The sequence below is a fragment of the Loa loa genome (genome assembly GCF_000183805.2).
Source record: "Loa loa unplaced genomic scaffold supercont3.230, whole genome shotgun sequence".
NCBI lineage: Eukaryota > Metazoa > Nematoda > Chromadorea > Rhabditida > Onchocercidae > Loa > Loa loa.
Window position 1 is genome coordinate 52,994 of NW_018108410.1, and position 22,233 is coordinate 75,226.

The window sequence follows — 22,233 nt, forward strand, 5'->3', positions numbered from 1 at the left end:
TATATATATATATATATATATATATATATATATATATATATATATATATGCTTTTGAAATCGACAGTAAAACAAATATGACGAAATACCACTGTCGAATTCTTTAGCAAATTCCCAACCTTGAACATCAATATTTATTCGATATCCTAACATTGTTGCAAAATTTATGGGCATTAAGACTTTGTTCATTACTGCATAAAGAGTTTAAATTACAGGAAAATATGCACAGACATCTCAGACAAACATTTGTGAACAGCAAAAACTAAAAGACTAAATTGTAGACCACAGATTTGATACAATAAGAGAAATTTACAAGCCTTACCCTACCGAACGTCTCACATCTCCAGAAGTACTTTATAAGTTCAAAAAAGATTGGTAATCGGATCTAGTTTGAGTGAAAGTTACTAAGAACCAATAACAAAACCAATTTTTCTATTCCTAATGCTACAGCAAACTATGCAATATGACAATAAAAGATAAAGAAAAATGTTTAACTGTAAATCATAATCGATACCATAACACCAGCTTCATTACCAAAATAAAACGCTATTAAATGTATGTATATATATATATATATAAATTGCAATCAACTCAATTTTTCGAAATAAGGATAGAGAAAAAAAAAACACCTTGACCGACTGCTTAACGGCAGTATATAAACCAATAAAGACAAAAGTAAAAAAACATATTTGAAACTAAAATAGCAGTGATCGAAACGAGATTTGACTCAGCTGACGTTCTTCCACCATGTCAAAGAGATGTACCCTTGCTTCCTTATATCTTTCAAAAAATTCTACCCTTTTTTCTTTCTCCAAAAAAAGAAAAAATAAGACAACTGTAAAACTGATATTGACGTCTTGTTGGTATTTTTTGTTATTTTAATATTTACAATTAGACAGATGAAAATGTAGAAAGAGGTACCATAATTGGAATAAATAAATGTATACAATAATGCAAAGGGTACGTAAATAACAAAGAACACATCATTTAAACTTTATCCTTCAAATTGAAATCCTTAATTGAATAAAGAATTTCAACCGAAACTAATAGTTATATTTTTTAACCCCAAAAACATGTAAAACAGCCATTAGGACAACACCAGTAATGATGAGATTGACAGGATTGTACAGGAGAATGAACTACGTCTTTTTCAACTCAGCTCGCTGCTCGAGTATGCGGTGATTGCATGAACGTTTGCTGGAATGTGCGCATTTCTTCAGGGCGTAAAGCACGCGTTTTTCGCAGGCGCTTCCATTCTCCTGTTCGATAATCCATCTAAAAGAAGGATAAACATGATATCCTACAGAAACACCTATTTAGTTTTAAGCCGTTTGATCACGTAGCAGTGTGTACAGCTAATTTATGCAGCTAATTTATGTGTAATAGAGATTTGAGTTTTTCCAAAATATTGGTCATGTATGAAGGACCATAACTTCGGCCGTGACAATCGTTTTGCAAGAATATGCTCACCAATGACATAGCAGTTAAACACCAAAGACGGAGTAAACTCACTCAATTGTTATTCATCAATTTCTGGAGAAGGCTTATCATGTCAGCACTGAACATGAAAACAAAATTACACGTTGCTAATGTCACAGTACCTGAAAGAAGGTTTCCACACGCATTTTCTGCACTGTTCCATCTGGTCGAAGCTCATCTTCATATGTTTCTGACAGCTTCAACGTCAAGAGATCACCCAAATGAGGGTATGGATGAACTGAAACATCTTCCAGATCGGTTTCATCAGAAAGCTATGACAACAAGAAAACTTAATTATTTAATCCGCTTTGTTTCAAATATTCATATTTTTTAGATCGTAAAAGTTTGTTATTCACTATTTTCAGATTATACCTGCAAACCAAGAATGTAAATTTTTTCACTTCATCGCCCAAAAACTACAGTCCTGCAACATAAACTAACCTTCCCCACACAAGCATACTCATCCTCTTCCTTCCGTGAGAATCACGTTAACAATGGCTCTAGAATCTAAAAATCCTTTGGCAGAGTTAGAAAAAATATAAAGACGAAAAGCGCTTGTGTGGACAGCAAACCCACAAATTGTATTTTCTTTTTAACAACAAATTTGACCACCTTTGTTACCGGACATGAAAGCAATGACCATACGATGACCTTCTTCATTCAATACATTGGCACAAGCTAACATTTCTTCACATTGTCGGCGTGCGAATGATTCACGCTAAATGAATCACCAACAGGTGAGAGTACCAATAAATGAATTATTAATTACCAGTAAGTGAGAGTACGACTATTTCACATTCGTCAAAAAACAATCTTCACATTTCATCCGATCCAGTCTGTAGCTGATGCGGTATCAAGGTAATTAATGATTTCTTTCAGGATGCATCATATAAGCTTTCTATCATAGAGCACAAGTTGTCAATTGAACGAAGACAAAAAAGTTCCAGAAAGAAATTAACGGTGATTCCAAAGAGCAACTCTAAATTGTCACATAAGGTATGAGGACAGTAGAACATACTTCCTCTTAAGAAAATTAAAAGCACGATACTTGTTCCGAACAGAATTTAGTACAATTCCAAACAACAATACCCGAGAGAGATGAACTGCAGCTGAAGACGGCTGTGAATCCTGACTTTGTTCTGACTGTATTGTTGGTAAATCGCGAACATCGCCGTAGGAGGATGTGAGTTGGTTGGTATCTTGTCTGGAGTCACTGCTTTGGTTATTCACAGGAGCGTTACATTCTTCAAAAAGCGAATTTGGATTATTTCGAACTGCAGAAGAAATTGCTTCATTCACTGCAGCCGTAACTTCATCCACTGTTGCGGCCGTAACAGCAGCAGCTTCCTTGGCCTTCTGCGCCGCTATTGCAGCTCGTTTCGCTTCCTAAAAAGTTAAAAATTAATAGTAATTCATCTAATAAAATGGTCTTCTACAGCATGTACGTTCTATCAAATTTTGCAAGAATAAATTATATTTTGCTTTCCAAATAATTGAAATCAGTAAACCACTAACTTTTGCAACCTTTTCGGCCTGTGCACGCTTTCTCTGCTCTTCCCTCTCTTGATGTCTTCTTGCGCGTTCCTCTGCTTCCTGCTCTTTTCGACGAACACTCAGTGCCTGCGGCAGATCACCAATGTCAATAAATTTAGCACCACCTTCGCGTCTCGTTAACTGTCTTTGAAATTTGCGTGGTTCATTCGTAAAACCAGCGGATAATTTGCAAGTATTTGTGGTTGGAATCCCACGCATTGGTACTAAAATATATGAAAACCATTAAGTTTTTCAGACAAATCATGTGAAATTTTGAAAACCACCAAAAAAGTAACAGTTAGTGAAAATTAGACCTAAGATCTTAAGAGTGATATGGTTACAGGGAATGCCGAGATAGAGAGAGCCAATAATTGTTCAGAAAATTACACAGTACCCTTAATCACGTAAAATGCATGAGGATCAGATCTGTCGGTGTACTGAGAAAGTTTAATTAGATATTTGGATATCGGCCAAATCTACCTCTTCTAAAATCAAATGTGTTGATCTTCCCGGCCCAACTGCGACTGTAAACGACAAAGGAAGCCCTATTGTTGATATACCCGAAAATTACCTTAAATTCAAAAACGCTACTGAAACATACGACTCGAAGACTTCTTAATGGACTTTTTGGAAACTTTCTCTTCATGTTTTTCTAACAAAAAAAGGACACTAACAATCATTATTTGGTTTTCTGACAGTGCTTCGCATGCGAATCGGGAAACTTGGTGATACCACGTCAAGCTTCTGATTTTTATTTCGATTGTAACCAATTTCTGCCGCTATAATATAGGGAATGTCAGGAGATCCTTTTCTGATCTTCTAACAGAAGAATAATCTGATATCAACAGTATTTAGAATTATAGATTTCAAAAAATCTAATTTAAGGTGAATACTAGATCACTAACATTTCAAGAGCTCAGCTTTTAACGTATATGATTTAGCACGTCGTTTCAAATTGAAATGTTTTCGACTTTCAATTTCAGTTAAACCAAAACGTGTCTGAAAATCTGAATCTGTTAGGGATATAAAATGATCACCTAAAGGCAATAAGCAATAAAATGACGATGCAGAACAGAAGAATCAGCATGAAATAAAGTATTTATCATCCTAATTAATTCTACAATGAAATCAAAATCAATACACCTTGATTGCACTTTGTGATACGGCACTTAAATCAAGCGGTAACAATCGCAAATTGTTATTTGCGGAGTGTTTTCTAACTGAAAAGAAATTTATGAATTTATGATTACAGAAACTAAGAAAAACTCTTGCCAAACATCAGACTTCATCTTTATTCCTACTTGTTCCGTGTAATTTTTTTTATGTTTATTGTGGAGGGTCGAAAGCAACTTGTGCATGAAAAAAAATCCAGAATGATTCTAATCTGGCGTAATTGCAAGAAGAAATCCATCGTAGAATGTGCTTGCAAGAAACATTTCTCTTTGACAATATTCATATCAATAAAACGTAGTTTCTGGTTACAGACTTGAGACGAGGAAGCATTATTCCCAAACTGACAATGAAAGGAAACTAAAAGCTTACCCATTTTCCTCAACTCATCAAGTGATTTACAGAAATATGAATCTGCATTGGTAGGTGTCGGCGTTATACATTGTCGATTAGGATATTCTCTATACATGTCAGCAACGGTTTCAATCCAATCATCAGCATCTCTTCGAGCTAGTTCCAACAAATTTATTAATGGTTCTTTCCACTGAAATGAAAACAAAATATTTTGAGAACTAACAAATACAGTAATGATAACGTAAATAAAGAAAACACACAAAAAAAGATAAAAAAAGGTTTCGAAAGAACATTGAGTTTGGGTAGTAGGAAATCAATGGTGTTTCACTTTAAAAGTGCATTTACCACTTATTTTACTGATGTGCGAGATTTAAAGGTCATAAAGAAACATTATAGACATGTTCATATTTGGTTTACATCAAATATCGTCTAGGTACATGAACAAAAAACCAAAAAAACAAAACGAAAAAGAACGCACCATTGTAATAAGTCGATAGGACAAATGCGGGACAGCTAATATGATTTTCAGTTTAACATGCGATTCCAGCGCTTGAAAACATGTTTCCAATTCTACCAACATTTCGCGTGAAAGTAACGATGCTGCTTGTCGACCACTCCATAATTCGTTGTTATCGCCAAGTTTATTGTCCAACCATTTCACCAAATCCAAATCACGCAGTTGAGAGCTTGGCATTGAGACTTTGAACGGTGCATCATAATTTAATCCCGGCTAGAACAACCATCCCATATTTACAATTGCCAATACTGCAAAATGTCCGCTAACACCTATGCTTTTACTACATCAATTATAATACATATATGATTCCATCCTACCATACGTTTAATTGCAAAACAGAATAACACATTCAATCAGTCCTGCATTACTAAATGATAGAGTAAATCAGTGACGTCTGCGATATGTTCGAATAAGAAATGCAGAAAATCAATACGGCATTACCTCAATCTTTTGTTTTTTAATTTCGGATGAATGGAGAGCACTCTCAACTTGATTCGCCATAACCGTGCGTTTGACTAGCTTCTCGCTAGAACTTTTCTCTCAATTTCCCCTTTTTTCCTCGTTTCCCTCCACTTCTCAGCAACAGCTTAAACAAATATATTCAACCAGAAATTGAATTAATATTTAAACATGATAGTAGCATGTAATGAATAGTTTCAATACTTTTATAATAATTTTATAATTGAGAACGGATACAGAAACAATTCCAAACTGATGAAATAGTTTAAAATTTGAAGGAAAACAGTAGAATCTACGGGATTACTAAATGACTGGTGGACATTAGGGGACAATGGGCATGGAATGCGGGAAGGGCGAAGAAAAGGGCAAGATTAACTTCTATTCACATCTAACAAATAATAAGCTTGTAATGCTTTAATGAAACCTCGCACCTACGGGACGAAACATGCCAATTAAATGCCACACATGAGAAGGGTAAATTTCCGTGTTATGTGACAATATGTCACAAATGTTGGGAACTAATTCGCGACACGGTTTTGGGACATCTCGCAGTTGCTGACGTGATTTCAGTTACTGCTTTGGTTTTGCATGATTGTAGCATGAGGTGGGTATTGTTAGGTTTAATGGAGAATCGGAAAATCAGACTTTAATTAAACTGCTCCGCTATCCCGTGGCTCATCATTATTCTTCCTGTCCCTGCTGATCTATCCAAATTCTAAACGAACGTTGCTAGGCAGTAACAGGATATCTGCTTATATTCAGGAAGAAATGCCTGAGTAATATAACGTTAGCTCTCCCTAGTTTGATCCATTTGATCCTTTTTCCCTTCTTTTCATTCAATGAAGATATTTTTCTAGACGAACAGTACCGAATTTTGTTAAAACAAAATTGATGGGAAGACAAAAAAGGTACTGAATGAGAATTATTTAAATTGTTGTTGAAAAAGTTAAAAATTGAAGTGATAATGAAACAAGGATGAGCAATTGAGATGAAACCAGTACAATATCTAAATTCATATTTAATTACTTTACAGAATTTCTGGAAATATCAAATAAAGACAAGCAAATGTCTTACTTTTGGCTTTGGACTCGAATGCCAAAAATCTTTTTGATGGAACTTATGATCAGTTAGTTTGACGAGACTTACCAGTCTTACCTTCTCGCCCCCCTCGTCTGCACGTGGACTAGAACATGAGCAGTGAGGCTCCCGAGTCGCAGTCAGGAACTTCTAGTGAGCCATGCAAAAGATGCATCTCATCAAACAGTGTAATAAAATACAAACACTATCAAAATACAAAACAAATACTATCGATTAGTCTGATCTCAAAACCCTTGTTAGGGTGAAAAATGGAAGTGTAAGAGCAAGCTACCTTGATAACTCGACAGTTTACTGTTCAGCGATTAAGTTAACACTTCTATCGAAATGATCTGTAATTCCCGAGATGCTGACAATACAGTCTACCATTCTGCCGAATAAAACCGGACCTCTGAATTTCAGAAGACAACATGTGGACTTTTCGAAGAATTTATTCAACCTAGTGTCATCGTTCCTTATTCACTTTTTCTGAATAGCAGTAGTTGTGGCCAAAAAAACCTGACATTATTCGCTACTGGCATAGAAGAGGAATGACCTTGCCTAAAATGGACAGAGTGCAAAGGAGTATTACATATCCTTTCCACTATACGATCCATAGAAGTTCAGCTCTGACTTTTACCATTTATTATTAACAAATATTATAATTGCAAAGCGGATATTTACACAACAGATATTTATATTCATTAGATGACAATGACATAGAAGTACGGATGTGAGGTATGAAATGATTTTGTACATTAAACGACTGAAGTCATCTTTTGATAGCTTTAACAACCCTGGAATAAACAGATGTTCAAAACACGAAAAAATAACATTTGGTGCTAAAAATGCTAAAGCTGGGTTATTTGTCGTTTGTTAACCTAAATTCATAATGAAATCGAATCAGTCACTAACTAAAGATGTTAAGATACAAATATTCTTCAGACAAACAACTCACTGCCAAAAATATTCTTCGATGGAGGGTATTAAAAGGAAAAAAAAATAATACAAATGATCCAGGACTGCTTCTAAACAAAGTATTGATGGAATTTCACACTTCGACGGGAACATATCACATGACCAAATTACTGGAATAGGAGAAGGCAGAAATGATCACTAATGCTGAGAAAAAATGAAAGGAAACTACATTATGTAACAGACTGAATTGATACAATAAGAAATCGAGACGGCAAGGAACCATTCAAACTTTAAGTGTAGTAATGCATAATATCACAATTAAAGCAATAAATTTCATAATTACGATAATGCGGCTGCTGCAACAAAGGAAAATAGAAATATAAGTTGCAGAAATCCCCAATGAGCTAAAAAAAATCGTATCTTCTATTGGCTAGCGAAAACGAAAGAGGTTTGAAACTATCAACAGCCGAATTAACCAGTAAAGCCAAATGGTTTCATGATCTGATCACGAACTCCATTTCGGAGAGCTGTGTTTTGTCACCGTACTAAATGTATTCAAAAAAATTAATAGAATTAACAATGACTGAAAATTATAATACAATCATATACAATCGATCATAATTACAAGTCAGCAGTGGTCGAGCAGACGAGGACCAGAACGGATAAGAGGAAAACTGTTTGCTCCAAAAAATAATTGTTTGAATGATTAATCAATTTTAAAGCAAAAAGAAGCCCTTTTTGTATTAAAATCACCATGTAACTCCAGTGATCTTTAGATGTACAGTGAATGAAAATGACTTGACTATCTAACTCAGAAATAAAAAACATCTTTTTCCCAAAATGATCCGAAAATCAAATCGGGTTACCACTTCTAGCAGGAATCACTTCCATCACACTCCATGTCTAAATCCAGTTCTGAATCTCACCACTGCTTTCAACAACATACGTTATCTTTTATGGAACAATAACACTGAGACTTTCAAATTACGTCCCAAAAGAACCTGAGATGAAAAAAACTGGACTAATTGACACTGTATTTTTCTTCTGAAAACGATCCTTTATTATACTGTAGATCCTGAAAATATAACTAAACCATGATAAAGTGTGACAAAACCAAGCATTTCCATATTTGCATCACAGGACTCATACTGCTGAGAATGCAGATTTAAAATTCTCAGCAATAAAATTCAATATTTATTCAAACTTGGAAAATTACCAGATTTCTTTAAGTATGGCTCCCAATAGTTCAAAACAGGCTTTGAAGGTAATGTTGTCAAATAAAAAAAATGTACTGCAACTGGAAATTCTTCTGCAGCAGGTAAGAAGCGAGCGATAATAACAGTCTAAAACATTTTATAGACATTCAACTTTTAGAAATAAAACAAACAATGTCAGCCATTGTGTATTACGATTAGTTCCTGCCTCTTGGAACACCTTTTTACCTACTGCAGTATCAACATCGCAGTACGAATAAGTTTTTTTTTCATTTTCTAGAAATAACTTCCCACTACTAATTCTAAAAATCCGTCATTTAACCAAACACAAACGATTTAACAATGAATCCAAATAATGCGCGTGTGATGAACTTCTACTAACTGTTAAAAGAAAAAAGCTACATTAAATTTCTGACCATACATGCCTGGATGATTAACGAGAACAGGGTAAGAGAAAAAGGAAAGATGAAGTAAAACTTTAGGAGCTGGAAATTTCTAACTGTAGACATCACTGAAAGAAAATTAAATTTAATAAATTCACATAAACAACCTGATCGATCCGCAAAGAACGGCTACGTATGGCTGAGTCGTACAGAAATTTACCGTGCTTGTTTCCAATAATCATTCTATAACGAAAGATTTACTTAAAGTGATACAAAAATTATTTCTGCTTTAAATTCCAAATGAACTTTATGATTCAATCATTGAAAATTGTTGTTAAACCAACAAATTTGATATGCTCAAAATACAGCAATAACACTTTGATAATAATACCGGTAATGCAGCAATACATCAAATTTCAAATTAGTCGAATAAGGTGTCCACTGTGACAAACAGTTTCTCTTCAAAGTAATCACCCTGTAAACAAGATTAATTCAAAAATAAAACTGGTCGGGATACAAACGGAAGCAATTCCGCTAACTGTATTTGAATTACAATATTAACGATTGACTAATCAGGGAAAAGAAAGAAAAAGGAGAAAGGAAAAAGAAAATAGGGAAAAAAAGGAAAAAGGAAAAAGAAACCGTTTACTGGTCGTGACAAACAGCATAATGAAATTAAAAAATTGCAAAAATCTTTTGAAATTAGCTGCCTGCCCAGAGTCTCAATTATCGATTCAACATGACTTAATTTCGTAGTTGCAGCAAAACACTTGATTATTTTGACAGTGTGCGAAAACCTACCCATCACTGTAATTCAGCAGTAGGTCTACACCGAAATTGAAACCAGACCATCGCCAACATTTCTTTAAAAAAATTATACATTTGCCAGTATTTCTAACGTGTCACGCAAATCTTTAATGCATTATAGAATTACTAACAAACTGATCGGCATTTGAGTGCATCGCGTTTTATAGAATCATTGTGACATTAATGAATTTTATATTATAAAATGGAAATGAGTCGTAATATTAGGAATTAAAGGACTGAAATTTGTTGGAAAGACAACCACAAAAGCATACATAATATTACCTACGCCGATTTTTTTAAAGAAAAAAAAAACATACCGGAGTTGAGTCAAGTATTCGTCCTAATCGATGAGCATTAAGGTGGAAATCTTCATCTTTAATTTCAATTTGCCTGAAGGTATAAATCGTCTTACTTCACAAACAAATAAATCTTTGACAAAGTTCTTCTTTCTCTAAATTCGAAACAAATGGTTTGATGAAAACAACAATTAAATTACTTGAATTATCATGTCCCTACAGTCCACGTATAGGAACTATCACACTGAAGTTTGAGAATAACCTTTGGTGTTTCGCTCAGAAACAGGAAGGATATATCACAATGTCGTGAACTATGAAATGGGACATGGACCTTATGCTCTCCTTTGTCGTGAAATAGTTAAAAATAAAATTCAACTAATGAATTCACCTAAAAAAACTTACTCTTTCGTCTCTTCACTGCGCAAAAGTAACAACCAGTTGTCAGCAAGCACCTGGTCGATAATTTCATTTGGAACAAGTGGATCTTTTCGTAAATCGCCGATTGTCTTTATAGACGAAACAATGTGCCCAATACGGATATTGCAAGTTATGTCAGCAAATGTACGACACAACGCATCCCTGTCACCATCCGTTAGTGACGAATAATATTTCTCCATTTCAGTCCGTATTTCTTTATTTTCCACAACATAAGGAACTGTTTGCAAGAAAATCCACTGAAAGTGACTGAACCGATTAATTCTTCCTATCATCACAGAAATTCATGTAAATATGTAAAATATTAATGACCAAATAAACTCTATGGAATTATTCGAAATCCATAAAATTGCCACAGAAGTATACAACATCGACCATCTAATCAACGACCAGATTAAACGAAAAAGTTGAGAGCTGGCATCACAGACCTCCTTGTTAACATGAAGTGATTAAATCCAACATGTAATGATGCGAGGAACTCAGTGACCAGACAGTCGTGATGATCTCGACTACAAAATTTTGTACCTTTTTGATTGTTTCATACAGATCAAGTTCTCCTTCAATGACCAACAAATCCGATGCAGCCATCAACTTTGCCATTGTTGCGTGACTGGAAAATGATCACCTTTATAATCAGAAGCCAAAGTATTGCATGAACGTAATTCAGTTCATCTGTATACACAATGCAAGTTTTGTCGACTGCGCCATATGTTTGTCACAAATTTGAATACATATGTTTCGTAACAAAATAACAGTGCTCGAACATGAGAATTTTCAGACAAAATTTGTCAATAAATTCAAAAAGTAGTAACCTGACTGTATAAAGGATTGCTGGTTTAGCCGACAATCGCCAAAAGTTATTTTTTAAATATTTAAAACATTTTTCGGACAAATCAGGAAGGCCATACTGCTCGGCGAGTAAATGGAACTCGAGTACTCGTTCATCACTGAGTGATTCGGCACATAGTTCCGCACAACGCTCCATAACACTATCCTGAAATCATATATGAGACTGCAAATGGGATGTAAAAAATCTTCAAACTAAAATTAAGAGTGTAAGATGGAGTACTAGAAAACTGGAATAAATCATTCAATGAAAGGAGAAGATAAACGAGTGAAAAAAACGAACGTCGTTCACAGAATAAAGGAGGAAGTAAGACACATCTACTGCCGGTCTAAGGAAAACATTACTAAGCTAAGCATTGAAGCTGATGCGATAAGACTCGGAACATTCTCTAAATCCAGTTCAATTTCATTGTGATACAGTGATTCCAAAACCATATTAAATCCTGGAAAAGTACAAAGGACTTGTGCATGTGACAGAGTCTACTAACAACTATTGAGTTCCTCTTGACTGCTTTATCATCGTTAAAGAAAAGAAATTACTCATAATGCAAACTTCATTAAAAGAAAGTGAAACTTCACCAGCCGGATAATTCACAGCATACCAAAGAACAATAAAAAGCTAACCTTCGACTGTGATATTCGGGTCAACGATATCAATCTGTATCACTGCATTATTACTGTCTTTCCAATGACCTCTGAAGGAGAAGATGTAAATGTACAGAATGGGGAAGTATGTATGGAAATAAAAGAAGAATCTAATGACTGAATTGGTATTTTGAATTAGTAATTTGGTAAAATACTTTGCTTACAGCCAAAGACTAAAGAAAAGCATGAAAAGGAACCTGCTTTGGTCATTTATTGCTCTAACAACTACTATATGGTTATTTCTAAACTGCAGATTTATCTGTGTTGATACGATTTGATATCAGATTTCTAACAAAGTTAAGATGTCTTATTTGAAACTATTTCGTACAATCCACATGCTAAATAACTGTAGGAAACTATCAGTACCGAATGTTCCAAGAGAAAAAGTAACCATACACTCTTTATCAGAATCTTTAACAGCAAACAAAAGACACAACAAAATCAAAATTTCTATCAGAGACCACGTATGCAAAAATACCTGAACAAGCTGTCGAAAAATTTGCATTGTTCCAAATAAAGTCTATGAAGATTCCATGTTCGTCCTAATGCATGAATTGTTATATCCGATTTGGCACCATCAACGAACAATCGCTTATGGATATATTTTGCAGTATCCAGCTATATATTGATGATTATGGAAAATATCATTACTTTAGAACGAGACTGGCAAATATGGCAATTTCAACAAAATGCATTGAAGAAATATACGTTACATTTGCTTCTTATGCTTACTTAAAGGAAGAGGTACATAACTAACCGACACAGTAACATGCGTATAGAACTGAAGTAGTGTCAAATACTCACTGATAATGAATATATGGTTTAAGGCAGATTAACCTTTTGGATTAAATAAGCTACAATATCCCAAAAGATTACAAGTCACAGTTACTTCAAGCAGGTTTTTGTTTAACATATATAATCGAATCAAAACTTTACCTCCTTGCGGAAATAGGCAATCTTAACATGCATAGCACATATATTAATGGAAATTTTTAAAATCTACCACACGTACTTTGCTGATTTTCTTCTTCCGCGTTTCCATCTCGTCATCACCGGTGATTTTACGTTTACGTGAAGGAGTGGCCCGTGTGGGATCAGCAATCATCTCCACGTCATTAAGTCCCATCCTACCGTTTGATCGCCCCAATAATTGTCCCATCTGGCTAACACCTAAAAAGTTAATATCCCAGTATTTTCCAATCTAAAACTTCTGATATAGTGCAGAGAACTCCAACAATGATGAAACTCTGTCGTATTCCATCTGAGAATATTTCGAAATCCGTTCCTGTTTCTTTTGTGATGATAATTGCGCCGGATGGAATTCCTTTTCCCGCACCTACTTTAGCAATTCACCGAAAACTCGATAGCGACCCTTCACGAATTCCCAAATTAACCCACAGTGAGAAACTTTCCCCACATCGACAGGAAATACCAGAACCCATTCAGATTACCACGTACTCGGTACCAAATCACGAAATTACCACAGCCAATCGAGCCAAGCAACCACTCATCATTCCCGCACCCTTCAATCACATGATTAATTCTGGCACCGGACCGTAAAATATAAAGTTCCGGACTCTATGGCTTGACGAGAACAGAAAGATTGGGATGAGCGGTCGTTTGGAAAGGTTGGCTGCACTTCATGAGGTTATGGTTCGTGGAATGTTTCCTGGGAACCCATTGGGACAGGTGTGCGTAAATTACACTTGTATATCATCACGTTATGAAGTAATTCAGGCATATTTGTGCATATAGACGTAGTGACCACCGAGTTGATGCTGACTTGGGAAGGTACAGGGTAAACCGGGAATTGCTTTCCCAATTCGCCTAATATCTTCTGGATTATAGATGTCTGCATCGGCATGACGCGAAGCGCAATAAAATTTCATGGAGTGCACTCCAGCAATATATTTTCAGAATGTAGATATTGCCGATAATAACCATATATATGGTAGAATCCAATTCTTTTGTTTCTTTCGGATACTGTTAGAAAAGCTAATTTGTTGACTTCGTTTGTTAGCGGTACAGGTTTATTCAGGATGCAATGTCATTCTTGCACAATATTACCAGTTAATAGCAAATATATATATATATATATATATATAAAGTATATAGTATACGACGAATTGATAAGCAGAGATTAGTTGTACAATAAACAAGCAGTATGACCAACTAACAAATCCCTTGCCGTTTCGTTCGATAATAGTTGACTGTCAGTTTCCTGCTAGGTTGCGTAATGGTTGACATGTAAGAGTTCGTCCTCCGCTGAGCTGGGCATATACTGTAGGGAAGTTTATTCAACGGAAGGATTGTAGCTCGATGGTAACTGATAGCTGAAGAGGACGTTGCCTGATGTGAAAAAACTGGCTGTGTAAGCTTCTCTTTCATATATACCCCTAGGTTTAAGGGAGGTGCTTCGATAAGCTTTGATAAGCTCCATCAGAATTATCATGAAGGTATAACTGACCTTTGTATGTCCAGCCATGAATAGGTACAGAGATGTCTTTGTGATATTCCCTCCATTATTGGCTTATATCCTTCTCATTGCCTTAATTTTACAGGATTTCATCATCCTATCTGGTAGATATCGTAGAAATTTGATTTGAACGTAACTTTAATTTCAGTAATCCAACAGATAGAGTCATTTGCATTGCATTTCCAGTAAGAGCATTATTGAGTGAATAAGGGTCCTCCATTTATTTTATAATGGTCTTTTCTTTATTATATTTGTTACAAATAAGGTCTTGAAATAATTATTAAATAATGAAAATTAAATAATTTAGAAGTCACTTCAAATTATCAGTTATCACACTATTTCTATCCTGACATACAATGGTTATTTTCCGTATCAAATAAGCCTCACCTATGAACAAGTAGAAAATCCTTTTGTGATAAAGTCCAAACTTTAGCCCCAGGTCCACGACTTGTCCAGGTATACTGTCTCCGGGATTTCGTCCAGCTACACTGCGACCAGGACCGCATCCAGCTTACACCGAGTTGATAGCGACTTAAGTGACTCAAGACTCACATTCACAATTTTAGAAATTTCACCGGAAATACTTGAAAACATTAACACATGCTAAGAAATTTCAATTTAAATTTCTGGACAGTTCACAGGGGAAAGGGAAAAAGAAAACAAGAAAAAAAGTCGAAATAAACTGTAATGACAAAAAGAAACAAACTTATTCTTATTCATGAAACATACAATAAATTAACAGTGCATAGCAGCAGCATATACATTGGAGTATACATTTACAAGGAAAACAATAAACTGCTTTCAGAGATTTTTCAGTTTTGGAATTGGAAAAGGTCGTGAAAATTCAAACTGTTGTCATTCATAACTGTACTTTTTAACTATCATTATATATATATATATATCATTTATTTATTTATTTATTCACTTATACTCCCAGCCATACAAAAATACACGGATCCGCCTAGTAATACAGAAATTTAGGATACCAAGACTTTACAGATATGAAGAATTATGAAGCTGGTGAACGTTCAATATCCGACATATATGTAGTAACCAGCGGATATTCAATATCCAACCATTCTTCAATCTTTAAAATATTTAACTGAAGGCGGCGCTTTTGAATTTTGGTCATCAACATAAATTTATAAGTCAATGAGCAAAAATTTTTCAGATGAAAAGCTCGGTAAGAAAAGTATTATAGAAAACGTGGGAATCGAAAAATTAACAAAACATATTCGATGATTCAGTGCAGCACATTTTCCGGTCGCAGCGTAATTGTACTCCGTACACTAGCCTTCTAAGAAAAATATAAATCCATAAAGCATAAAATAATAAAAACTTCATTACACTAAATTTCGATACATCATTGGCTACTGTATGTAGGAAAGGTAACACGAAAGTGCAGCCCTCCTCATACCTGCCAAACTTGAGACAGCACGCAATTTCAATCTGATTCCCATTCACTGTCGTTGTTATTTGCTTCTTCTTCCGATTCTGACTCTGAAAAACTGGAGTTTTTCTAGTTGGCATCTAAACATCCCGAGCAAGTCAAGATGCAAAAATTCTCGTTTCCCACTTTCCTGTTCCATTTCAAGTACTCCACAACAAAAACACCGATCAGCACATAATCGAAACATTAGTTCATCAAAAGTCAAAAAAGAAAATTAACAAACCATCTGAATTGCGCATATTCCTCCTCCTTTCTTCTAAAGCTCGAGCTAATGCACCTGCAATTCCGGCTACATCTGTAGCATTTGGTATCGATTTTCGACTTTCGATCTCTTCTTTGTCTACCTGTAACAAATTCACTGTTTACATAATTGTTTTAAAAGTTCGATTATTTCATATTTCCATCCCAGCAACGAAAAAAAAGGAAAAATATTTCCAAAATGTGATTGTGAACATAATAATGCTTCAAAACAAATGAATCAACTGCATTCATCAATCTCTATGTTCAAGTAATCCTTTAAATGAAAAGATCAATTTCACTGCGGGAAAGTTAATACTAACAGGCTTTAGATTGGCCCCTTGCCGTATCTGTGCCATCATTTCATCGCGTGCGTCGGTAATACCATTATCATGATTGCTATTTGTTGCCACTTGTTTCAAAGTAACACCCGCTTGTATCTCCTAAATGAACGACATGAAAAATGATATGCATGTACTAAGTCTCTGAGAGGCAAAATTTCCATATCTCATTCAAAGCTCCGAAATACATCCAGATTTCAAAATATAGTGCAGCAGATTCTATCAATAAAAAGATCATAAAATTACGCAATGTCCTATTATATACGATAAAGCTATAAAAGAAAGAAAAAACCGCTTACACTAAGTAAACTTGCTTTCCCTCCTCCACTGTTGCTGGGAGCGGAAGTGTACGATGGCGGAGGCGGTGGTGGAGGCGGAGGTGCTATACTACTGGTGTGTGTTACAGGAGGTGGTGGTGGTGGAGGAGGAGGAGGAGGCGGTGCATGAGAAGTCGTAGAAACTGATGAAAGAGGTGGTGCCATCGGTACTAAGCAAGTAGAACTTGACGGCGGAGGTGGTGGCGGAGGCGGTGGGGGTACATCATTTGGTCGGTAGGTAACTGATGTCCCATTCACTACACCAGGTGGCTAAAACAAGCTGAAGTTATATACTTTTTAGATAAAGCACAGACGAATTACACAGTGCAGTTTATTCTTTTGTTTGAAAGTTCGAAATTTTAGAATGCTTCCTCAAACTTCGAATGAAAATTCATTTGACCTGTGGCAAAGGTCTCGCTGGAGGCTTGCTGGAAGCCGGGGGTTTCAGCGGCGGCCTTGAAACTGGAGTGATATGAAATCCTTCACGACGCATTAATGGAGGTGGTGGCGGTGGAACTGGTGATAAAGTGACACAATTTGTAATTGAAGAGGTCATGAAAGGCCTGAAAAATTGCAGTTAATGTCTAAAACAAAAGTACATCTCATTTCCATCGAAAATTATCTTACAAACAGTTAGAGAAAATTAGATTTTGAAATCACCTCGGATGGCTGTGATGCATTGGGGTTGGTGGTTGCTGTACTTGAGGTACCTCTTGATAGCCGGTAATGAATTTTTTCGAAAATTCCAAATCATCTTTAGACATTCGCTCCGGATTCTCTCCCGCAGCACGTAAAACAGCCTTCACGCTATCATCCATTGGATCATAGTTATAGGTTTCTTGAGAGAAACCACCATCTTGATTCCACCCAAGATGAGCCTTGTGCCTACAGTATCGGAATATTAAAACATAGTATGATACAATAGACCCAAAAATACGGCTCAGTAAAAGTGAGAATTATGGAAGTCTTACTTCTGTGAACGTTCAGCAATCGTCAAGAACAATTGTAAATATCCCCAAAATATCTCTGGTCTTTAGTACAATAAATCAATCAGCGACGGGTCATTATATGGAATTACGTCCCCCTTCCCCCTCCCCAAATTTTGGATGCCTAGCATATGTAAAGAAAAGTTCTTTTAGGACTAACCAAGATGATCAAACGAAAAAATAAACTGAAGTTTCTATATTGATTTCTTCGAAAAGACGAAAGCCGAATAGTGCATAAAGTTGTAGCATAAAAAACTGACTGAAAATTGGTTGGATTGCTGATGTCTTCTTTTCGAATCTTCTGTTTTTTTCTTTTTTAGAACTCTTCTTTTTGGTTCTATTAATCGTTACGAAATTTGTCCACGCACCGCCACCAATATTTGGTACGGTACCCATACTAGTAATGCCAGTCCTATGAGGAACTGCATGAGTCCGGCCAGAGGAAGGTAACACCAATGATCCAGATGAGGGTGAAATATACTGTGAGCCACTCGTTGCTAACCTCTCTTTCTCTTCTGCAGAAAAAGTGAACATTGTCAAACAGTAACATAACTGTAACTGTGAAAATAGTACGATGAAATCTTTTGAATTTTTCATCTCTTCCGTCACTTGTTGCACTGCTTCAACATTCCCTCCCTTGTAAGCTTTTCGTTTGCTCAAATTTCACAGCAAAGCTCAAATTCTTCTAAAGCATTAAAATGAACCGCAATTCCTCGATCGGCTTTTATGGTTCAAATATCAAGGGAAAGTTGATAAATACGGAAAGAAATGATCCCTGACAAACTTACGAGACTTTTTTTCCTGTTCGTAGCGTTTATCGAGATGAGACTTGAAGCTGTATGCTTCTTCCTTACTCGAAAAATTCAAACCAAACACACATTCATCGCCCTCGAATGTTAGAAGGTGAGGACATCCTACTGGCTGTGACGCATGGAAATTCTTGTACCTAAACTAGTTGGTGTAAAAAACTTTGAAATCAAATATAAACCCTCAAAGTTAAACATTTTTAGACGGAATATTTCCTGAATAAAACTGCCGAATTTCTAAAAAGTTATAAAAATTGCTGCTTAAAGAAACGTACTCAAAATCAATGGTGAAAATATCGCTTAAGAAATGGGCTCAAATGATTTTCTTGAATAACGTTTTACACACCAAGAAAAAAACCACCTTAAATCTGACAATTACAACTTTTTCGAATTAAAAAATTGTAAAATAGCTTACAACATTTGTTGCCAAAGATATTGTTTCCTATAAATATCATATAAGCGTAAGAAATATGCTCTTTTATCATAGTCCTTGACCAGTGAAACCACTCCTCTGTGAGCTTTGATCCATACACCTGGATTCCGTGAATCAGATTTCAACAACTGCACAACACCTGCTGCTAATGAGACACAGTCATGTCCAAGCAACGAAAATAGCGTGCCATTTTCAGTTGAGTTAAAAAGAAGGGCGCCTGTGTTTGGAGGTCTGCAATAATCATAATAACATAAGTAGCATACAAATACAGTGATTTTTATGGGCAGGGTAGGAAAACAATTTTTCCAAAAAGTTCTTTTCAGAATCAATATCCATTAAAACTCGTACAAAAAGAGGCACCTTTTTTTGGGACGACCTTTGGGCGTGTTACTCAAGCCTACATGTTGTACGCCTAGCTGATATGCGCCAGTCACTGTGCCACCGGTGTACATAGCCTGAAAATGACACAGTAACAAAAATAAAAGTAAAAAAGCAATAAAGAATCTCCTCCTTTGTAGCTTCAAATATTACTACACCTTATTTCTAAGATCCATTTTGACAGGAAGACATTTTTAATAAACAGGTATAAACAGTAAGCAAAACTTTAGTGCGGTAATAAGAACGATGGCTGAAATAATCAAAACCATGACTTCTGTGCAAAGTAATAGTAGCAATAAAGTTTGCATCTTTAATCATGATTATAACTACATCACCCAATAGCTCAACAGTTCAGAATCTACTTTAAATATTTTTTGTTCTCTCAACTGGGATTTATCCACAACTCTTAATGGTGGTAATAACTCATACCAGTTTCAATTTTCAGCAACGAATTTCGAAACATACAAAAAATGACAAATAATATTGAGTGTACAGTGGTGCCTGAAAATGTGACTCATCAGAAAATGAAACACTGAAAATAAACCCTTATAATTTTAAGCTATCGTAAAATTTAACATTCCTCTCTTTTTCTTGGCGATGTAATCCAACCCGATTTCACTACCATCAAAAATCCTTTATATTTTCATACTATAGTCCCTCCTCAAAATCTAAACTTGAATATCCCATGGGTTGCAAGAGTGGAAATGATTAAGGATGGTAATCAAGACCCACAGGACAAATGCTTTGATGATTCATTAACCGACGAAACGTGACTCTACATTTGGTAGGCTAATGACGAGATCCGTGTCACCAATAACCTGATTTGCAGAGGAAATGACTTGAAGTTTTATCAGCCCATTTCGGATGGTCGATTTACAGCCATGTGCGGTGTGCAATCACATGATAAATGGTAAAGTGTAGCCGAAAAAAGTCAAAGTCTACAAAAAATGTGATGAACCTGAAGAAACGAAGATTGAACCGGCCAAAGACGCAAATTCTTCGAAGTGCAAACGAGTTCTTCTACCACTGCACAATCTTCTGCAAATAAAAATATCTACAAAAAAAAGTTTTGGGAAACAAACAGACCAACAACACCGCTACTTGTAAATGATATCAAATCCGCTGATTATGTAATTCAAGAACAAACAATGTGTAAATCTGTAGATATTGGTAATTTAAAAAAAATAATCGATGTTGTAATTGCTAATTTCAGCTTCTAAGTTGCCACAAAAATGATCAACATGGACATTTCTTTACAACGATAGCAAAACAAAGAACTATTTACCAGAAATTCCCTGGATATTTGGCTATAATTTCTGAAGTTTGAAATCAATCAAGACATTGTTTTAGAATGCTAACTGGACAAAGCCAAGCGCTACATTTCGCTTTTTTTTGATCACTCCTAGGCAGCCAGCCATCGTATAGGCATGCAGCTTGCAGTTTCGGTATTTCGACACTTTCAGAACAACGGATCTGATAAAAGCTGACTGTAATATTAACTCCAAGAACTAAGTAATATTTACTAATATGCGGGATTTCAATGTCGAATATGAAACTGTATGGTTTCATATGCGGGTAGTACAAGCGACATTTTCTTTTCATTAACCTGCCGGTCTAGTTCCGTTATAGACAGAAGCACTTCTAAAAAGAAAGTGAACTGTGATGTCTGAAAATACTCATTCCCATGACTTATCCAGAAACCCTAATCTGCTCATAATGCTGGACTTCCAGATTCTAGGTTTACTTGTCCACATGACTGATACAAACAATTCTGAGAGTTGAACTCTGGCACAATTCCGAGAGTTGAACTCTGGCATATCTCAATACCATGAAAACTCACAGAAAGGTGAACAGGCCGGCACTCATTAACAACATTTGTGTCAACCGTAGAGTACCGATCGGTTCGATACTAACGGAAATCAGGATGGGATGAAGGGATGGAGCAGTTTTTGATGAAGTGTAAAACTGATTGACGATATTGTCAAGAATGGCGTGGTTCAGGTCATGATTTACGCAAGCATTACTCGTCTGCAGATATCACAGATATGTTAAATATCTATGCGACCCATATTCTAATTCAAAATTGAAGTTAAATGGGAAGCATGAATCTGTGGAATCTCACACATATCAAGATTCAGTAAGGTTACGCTTATAAAATACTCCTTAATTTTGAACAAACAATATCAATTGGTCCCTACGGCATTTCGGGCCATCTGCCTGTATCTAGCATAACATCCGGGAATGGGTAATCCTGATTTCGAGCTTTATGGAGTGCTCACTCCTGACTGTGCTGACGTGAGACCACAGGAATTTTCCATGTGACCATTGCAGTTCCAACATATCGTTCGATCTGAAAACAGTGAGCGGCGAAGTGATACTCTATATAAGACATATAACTACGCCACCTCTGGAAAGATGTTAAGAAAAATTTTACGATTAGTAATTGAGAAGAGTAGAGTGACGATCTTACCAAAATTATCACAAAGAATAGGATGCACCTAAAATACACATTGAACACGTCTGGCAAACTGCTGGCACCTTTATCCAACCTTTTCATTCCTTCTGGTCAAGACTGGCCAAAGAAGGTTTTTCAGCTAGCGTGTTTGTCTTTTCCTTTGGCATATCTCTTGCTCATCTCCATGAAAATGAGGCGGACATGACCGGTGCGGGCATATTTTAG

General features: G+C 35.8%; 3 protein-coding genes across 3 annotated transcripts; all 3 read right to left on the bottom strand.

Moving 5' to 3' along the window:
- Positions 1-957: 957 nt before the first annotated feature.
- On the bottom strand, positions 958-6,747 carry LOAG_04945 (hypothetical protein). Its single transcript, XM_020446720.1, has 12 exons — positions 6,667-6,747; positions 5,494-5,638; positions 5,014-5,300; positions 4,554-4,725; positions 4,155-4,231; positions 3,917-4,010; positions 3,686-3,790; positions 2,994-3,235; positions 2,568-2,864; positions 2,091-2,196; positions 1,601-1,716; positions 958-1,274 (listed from the first exon to the last, which is right to left on the bottom strand). The coding sequence occupies exons 3-12, from the start codon at positions 5,227-5,229 to the stop codon at positions 1,155-1,157; spliced, it is 1,545 nt and encodes a 514-aa protein (XP_020302970.1). The 5' UTR covers positions 5,230-5,300; positions 5,494-5,638; positions 6,667-6,747; the 3' UTR covers positions 958-1,154.
- Positions 6,748-8,377: 1,630 nt separating this feature from the next.
- LOAG_04946 (hypothetical protein) lies at positions 8,378-13,305 on the bottom strand. The gene is made up of 13 exons (XM_020446721.1): positions 13,142-13,305; positions 12,608-12,747; positions 12,109-12,179; positions 11,830-11,927; positions 11,451-11,632; positions 11,164-11,248; positions 10,606-10,877; positions 10,225-10,297; positions 9,902-9,963; positions 9,492-9,575; positions 9,268-9,343; positions 8,720-8,846; positions 8,378-8,578 (listed from the first exon to the last, which is right to left on the bottom strand). Exons 1-13 carry the CDS (start codon positions 13,286-13,288, stop codon positions 8,565-8,567), a joined length of 1,431 nt encoding a protein of 476 aa, XP_020302971.1. The 5' UTR covers positions 13,289-13,305; the 3' UTR covers positions 8,378-8,564.
- A 2,478-nt stretch (positions 13,306-15,783) lies between these two features.
- On the bottom strand, positions 15,784-20,050 carry LOAG_04947 (hypothetical protein). Its single transcript, XM_020446722.1, has 12 exons — positions 19,983-20,050; positions 19,536-19,630; positions 19,158-19,406; positions 18,725-18,882; positions 18,305-18,451; positions 17,922-17,976; positions 17,611-17,835; positions 17,351-17,513; positions 16,933-17,220; positions 16,616-16,735; positions 16,279-16,399; positions 15,784-16,105 (listed from the first exon to the last, which is right to left on the bottom strand). Exons 2-12 carry the CDS (start codon positions 19,625-19,627, stop codon positions 16,050-16,052), a joined length of 1,674 nt encoding a protein of 557 aa, XP_020302972.1. The 5' UTR covers positions 19,628-19,630; positions 19,983-20,050; the 3' UTR covers positions 15,784-16,049.
- Between the last annotated feature and the right edge of the window lie 2,183 nt (positions 20,051-22,233).